Source organism: Musca autumnalis, unplaced genomic scaffold, assembly GCF_047663935.1.
Source record: "Musca autumnalis isolate F117 unplaced genomic scaffold, ASM4766393v1 scaffold_5, whole genome shotgun sequence".
Taxonomy (NCBI): Eukaryota; Metazoa; Arthropoda; class Insecta; order Diptera; family Muscidae; genus Musca; species Musca autumnalis.
The window spans coordinates 61414471-61420470 of NW_027412088.1; the positions used below are offsets into that span (position 1 = coordinate 61414471).

Here is a 6000-nt window from a genome sequence, read left to right on the forward strand (position 1 = left end):
AGATTCTTCCAGTACGGCAACATAATGAGATGCTATCGTTGCAGTACTTGCTCGGGTGTTACCGTGAAAGCCATCCCAATCACCATCTGATGGCCACCGATACACCCAGAAATATCAATATAAGAGAGAACCTCTAGATCAACAGGCACATCAGGCAGGTTTGAACAGCATTCACACGGACACAGTTGCCAAGGCCATAAGCAATTATTATATAACACACCAGATTAGTTTTGGCTCAATTACGCTCGGGATATTGCAGTCGCCTAAATTCCTATTGGGCGGGAATTGATCGCACTGTGCAAGACATCTGTCCAGTATGCGGCATGGGCCCGCACCATACTAAGCACCTATTCAACTGTCCCGCCAAGCCTACTCATTTAACTCCAGTGGCTCTGTGGTTACATCATATCGAAGTAGCCACTTTCCTGGAACTGGAGATAGACCCAGAGCCGAACGAACATACAAACATAATAATAAAACACTGTTACAACAACAAGAAAAAGAGAATTTACCAATCACCGCTTCAGAGAGCTGGCCAGTTTCTCGGATCCCTGGTTAGCTGAGCGATTTTTCGCGACATCATTACAACTGCAGCTACTCGCCATATATCTACTGGCCGAAATTAGACCGTATTTCCCAGCTCTTGAAGTCAACAGACTAGTAATTAAGGGCACCACCTTGATATAGGTGGAGAAATTTTGTGACCACTGGGAACCGTAAAAGTCAAATTACAGGTGCTTCAGTAAAAAAGGTAGTTAATATCCTCAAAATAACGAAAATCGGGACGTACAGTTATATGGGAGCTATACCAAAACATGGGCCTATGTTAACAATTTTTGGTGGGGATGTTTTGTGAAGTCAAATTTCAGTTCGGTCAAAATATGCAGCTAAAACCGTCCAAATATTGAAAATCGGATTTTCTGTAGCATGGATGAATGAACTTTTGCTTATTAATCACTAAAATAACGTTTATTCCACTGAAATATAAAAATGTCCACGCACAAATCGATTTTAAAAAAATATTTCTTTGAACAAATGTATGATATGAATTTTTTCTCAAAAATTGTTTCAAGTTGGCGCCAATAACGATAACCTAACAAATATCATGGGAATCAAGGCATAGACGAAATTAATGAAAATGTCGAGATGTTCACGGAAATGTTTAGCTCCAACAATATGATAATAGGTGGCACGCTTTTTCCCCACAAAAGGTCGCATAAGATTACATGGGTTTCCCCACCTCAGACCACCATCTTCTGATCGGCGAATTCCACCTAAAAATTGTGCGCACAGACATTCGTAACAACCACACATCCATACGTTAAGACATCCAAAAACTCAAAAATCCAAGCATCCGACAGCAATATCGAAAAAGCTACAATTAAACATCACAAACATAGCACCGCATGACAAGATTTGTAACCTAATCAAAGCACAATACTACCGTTTTGAATGCAGAGTAAGACATGGCAATAAACTCTCCCCCGCGATATCCGTAAAATCCAGGGTGAGACATGGATGCGTACTGTCACCGCTGCTATTTCTTATTGTTATTGATTGAATAATTGTCAGGACAATCGACAACAATCCGCGTCGAGGAATAATGTAGCACCAATGAAATATGGATCACCTGAACGACCTTGTATATGCTGATGTATTACCGTTATTTGGCCACCTACGCCAACCTTCTTTACATCATTGTAAAGATGGGATTTTCTATTTTCATAGCCAGACTTTGTTTTTGAAAGGTCCCCAACCAAAGCTGTGATATTCGTCATTATTATTAAAATCGCAAAAATGAAAAGTTGGGTTCTATTAGCGGCTATTGTGATATCTTCGTTGTTTGACCACCTACGACAATCTTCGTTACATCGTTGCAAACGGTGATATTTTCTGCTTTCATTAGCAGGTTTTGCTAACCCAAAATTTGGTGACGATCGGATTAAAATTGCAACCTGTAACGTGATTGCAAGGTTTAGATGGACAGACGGCCGGACACACATAGCCAGATCGACTCATTCATTTTGGAATATATATGTATGGGTCTACGACCTTTATTTCGATGCGTTACAAACTTTTTGGCCAAAACCAGCTTATAATACCCACCCGACATAATGGTGTAGGGTATAAAAAGTTTAAATAGCCGTTGCGCAGAATCACATATTATGGTCCTAAAAAGGGTGATAGTGAGCATTACAGTCACATTAGAGTTCATAGCTCTCTTGTGCTTTTTAGATATAGAGGAACTGAGATAAGTTCTGAACTTTGCTAACTTCCCATATTTAGCACTCACCCTAAAACCCACTTCTACGTAAATTTGAATAGTTGTGTGTAACAAATTAAGCCACAGTTCCTGGACATGAAATAGAGTGCACGTTTTTTCATCAATATGACCGGATAAAAGTAAATTTCATGTAATTTCCAGATTTTGTTTAAACTTTCCATACTTACAGTAGAGCGCTGAATAGTAGTGACATTAACCCGAACTAATATACTTAAGAATTTCTTTATTTTTCTTTTTTCTACTCACAAAAAACTGCTCTATTGAAATTACTTTCATTTTATTAAATTTTTTTTTTTTTGGTTGCATTATCATTTTGCTAAATTGGCTTTCCTATCACCAACAACAACACTAACAACAACTACAAAAAATGCTTTAACTAAATAAACAAAATTGACTTTTATTATCGTTATCTTAGCGAGTTTATATACCAAAAATGTTAGTTCTTTTGATTTCAGTTCGTACGCTGCGGTCCCACAATGCCCGGTGAAGAGAAGGTATGACTAAAAGAGATGTCGTCATTGGCTGGCAAAAGGCGAGCATCGAGTGCTGTTTCGTCCTCCATGAGCAGTGAAGGACACCAACGTCATAATCAACGTCAAAGATCCCACAGTAGTGCCGCACACCAGCAAACAGTGAACTTTGGACATTCCCCAGCATCTATGCAACAACAGCAGCAACACCAACAACAACGTGCAGTTAATCGTAGTGGCAGTGGTGGTGGCATTTTAAATGGCTTGAGAAATGTGAACATTTTCCGTCGCCGTAGCACAATGGATAATTCACGGATACGCCAGCCATTGATGGAAGAATCCCAGGCAATGTCTGTAACGCCACAACATCAACATCCTAATCGCAGTCACCCAACAACGAATGCAAATGCCAGTGATGTTTTAATGGAAATGACAGTGGATATTAATGCCGCTGTCACCACCTCCGCCACCACCACCGTCATAGAGGAAGAAGTGGACGATGCCATTGACGGTGTGGATGATGCTGATGATGTTGAACGAGGTAGCCAAGGACTAACAGCAACAACAGAATTTGCATCGGCAACAGCCTCAAAGGAAAACGAAAAATTAATTCTAAACAAAATGCCAATGACGACATCTCATGAAAATTTTAGTTCCAATACAACGACTGCTTTAGTTGTGATAGCAACAACAACAGCGGCAGCAGCCACTGCAACAAACACCACAACAATGCCATCAGCAATATCTCATTTAACCTCAAAACCAGCAATAGCATCTTCATCCATCAATGGTAATACAATCAACAACAATTTCACTCAACCATCAACACTCTCCGGCAGCTGCAATGCAAAAGCATTTTCAACAGCCAACCCGGCTATTTTCAATACAAACGACAACAACAGGAGTGAGGCTACTGGTAGCATACGGCCAGGTGCGACGACTGGTGTGGTTTTGGTGACAACCACAACAAATAAAAACAATTTAAATCGACTTGACCCCACAATGATCGAAGAAACCCTTTAGATACTCTACTTTACACCCCACCCACCCTAAGCAGCAGCTAACAGAAGATTCAAAATCATTAAGAAATGACTTTAAGAAAGTTATGCAAATTGCATCTCGAGTATAACATGCTTTACTAAGCTCTTTACCCACCAAAACACACACACACAAACGCACATCCGCACACACACACACACCCACACACCAACCCACCCACCTGGCACAAACCTAAGATATCACAATAAAATTACATTTTGTAAAGTGGTTGTAAGCATTGTAAGTAGATTTATTCTTCTTCTAGTTTTTTGTTATAAACTTTTCTTATTTGAAATTGAAAACCCAAAAAGAAAAACCACATACAAAGGTTTATTATACTCATATAGTTGCAAAATTTTAATGAACACCCGGTGTAAATCGATCTTTACTCTTAGAGATATGAAACTTTAAGTTATCTTTAACACGCTTCAACTCAGTTTTAGTTTAATCAATATTTTTTATTAAGATATAAAATGATGACTTGGTACAAGTAACTTTTAAATCATTTGAAATAAGTAACGAGTAACTGCATACATATGTAAGTATGTGTTTGTATTTGTGTAAATATTTGATAAGTGAAAGAAAAATGTTAAATAAATTTGCAAAGATATCTTTAACCGAAATGAAGGGGTTGTTGTTTTTATTTAAAAAGGTTTAAAGGTTTGAAATCCATAGAGCATAAAATGTTTTTTGTTGGTCACCATCAATAGAACACAAGATTAATATCACTAGAGGCCACTAGAGGTCCAACAAATATAATTTCACGATGTAATTGGATCAATGAGAATACCATCGAGTAGAAAGCTTGGGACCATCATTAAAATTCAACACTATTTTTATGGATTTGCTTTTTGAGATAAAACAAATAAAAACAAGTGAGCAAAGGCTATAGTCGGGACGGGGCCGACCATGTGTTACCCTACACCACTACCCCTGTGCATAAGCCTTTCACTGGTAAAAATTTCTTTTAGGGAATATAATCCGAATACCATCAAACATAATATTCCCTTTTTCTCTCTGGGACCCCCATAAGCAACCAAAATTTCGTGACCATCCGATCAAAATTGCGACCTGTAGCGTGATTGCAAAAAATGGAAGAATTGGATGCATTGTGGTATCTCCCTTGTTTGGCCACCTACTTTACACCAATTTAAAGGTAATATTGTATTCTTCTATTGACAGGAAACCCCTACTAGAAGCCGATATATTCACAAAAAAAAACTTTGAATTTGTCTCCACATGAGTTTTTCCTCATTCCGACCCCTAAATATTATCCGACTATCACTACAATCAATAGGCTTCTTCCTCTGTGGGGCCCGCATCTACCCCCAAAATCTAGTGACTATCCGATCAAAATTCCAACCGGTAGCGTGATTACAAAAAATGAAAAAAATAAAAATGGATATATTACCGACTTTTGCAATATCTCGGTTGTTTGCTCACTTACGCCAACATACTTTGCATCAATATAAAGGAGATCTTTTCTTCTACAATTGGCGGGATTTCTTTTTGGAATGCTCCTACCGGAAGCGGAGATATTCGCATAAGATTTGAGTTTTCTCCACATAAGTTTTTTGCTTATTCCGACTCCTGAATATTATCCGACCATCACCAAACTTAATAGGCTTCTTCCTCTGCGGGTCTCGCATCAACTCCAAAAAAATTCGTGACGATCCGATCAAAATTGCGACCTGTAGCGTGATTATAAAGAAATCGGAAAATGGGATGCATTACCGACTATTGCGATATCTCTGTTGTTTGAGCACCTACGATAGCCTACTGTACATCGTTGTAAAGGTGTTATTTTCTACTTTCCTTGCCAGGTTTTGCTTTTGATATACCTCTTAAAGAAACAGGGCTATTGGCTTTGAAATAAAACGTTGACCTTTTCTCCAAATAAATTATTGCCCATTTCGACCCCTGAATATTATCCGACCATCATCAAAATCAATAGGTTTCTTCCTCTGTGGGACCCCCATTAACTCCCAAAATTTCGTGACGATCCGATCAAAATTGCGACCTGTAGCTCGATTTTGAAAATAATTGAAAAATGGGATGTATTACCGACTATTGCTATATCTCCGTTATTTGGCCACCTACGCCAACCCGCTTTGAATCATTGTAAAGGTGGGATATTCTTCTTTCATAGTCAGGCTTTGCTTTTGGAAGATCCCCAACCAAAGCTGTGATATTCGTCATTATAACTCA

At 38.6% G+C, this 6000-nt stretch overlaps 1 protein-coding gene across 13 annotated transcripts in view; it reads left to right on the top strand.

Moving 5' to 3' along the window:
• The window catches only part of Dh31-R (Diuretic hormone 31 Receptor), a 451262-nt gene extending 446847 nt beyond the window's left edge, over positions 1-4415 (top strand). For 9 of the 13 annotated variants that reach the window (XM_073989144.1, XM_073989149.1, XM_073989151.1 and 6 more), the window contains one exon: positions 2740-4415. In XM_073989144.1, the coding sequence (XP_073845245.1) occupies positions 2740-2788 (49 nt within the window). In that variant the 3' untranslated portion in view covers positions 2789-4415. Of the gene's footprint in view, positions 1-2724 lie in introns of all 13 variants that reach the window. The other 4 variants (XM_073989154.1, XM_073989155.1, XM_073989153.1 and 1 more) reach the window with 2 other exon arrangements.
• Positions 4416-6000: the final 1585 nt, after the last annotated feature.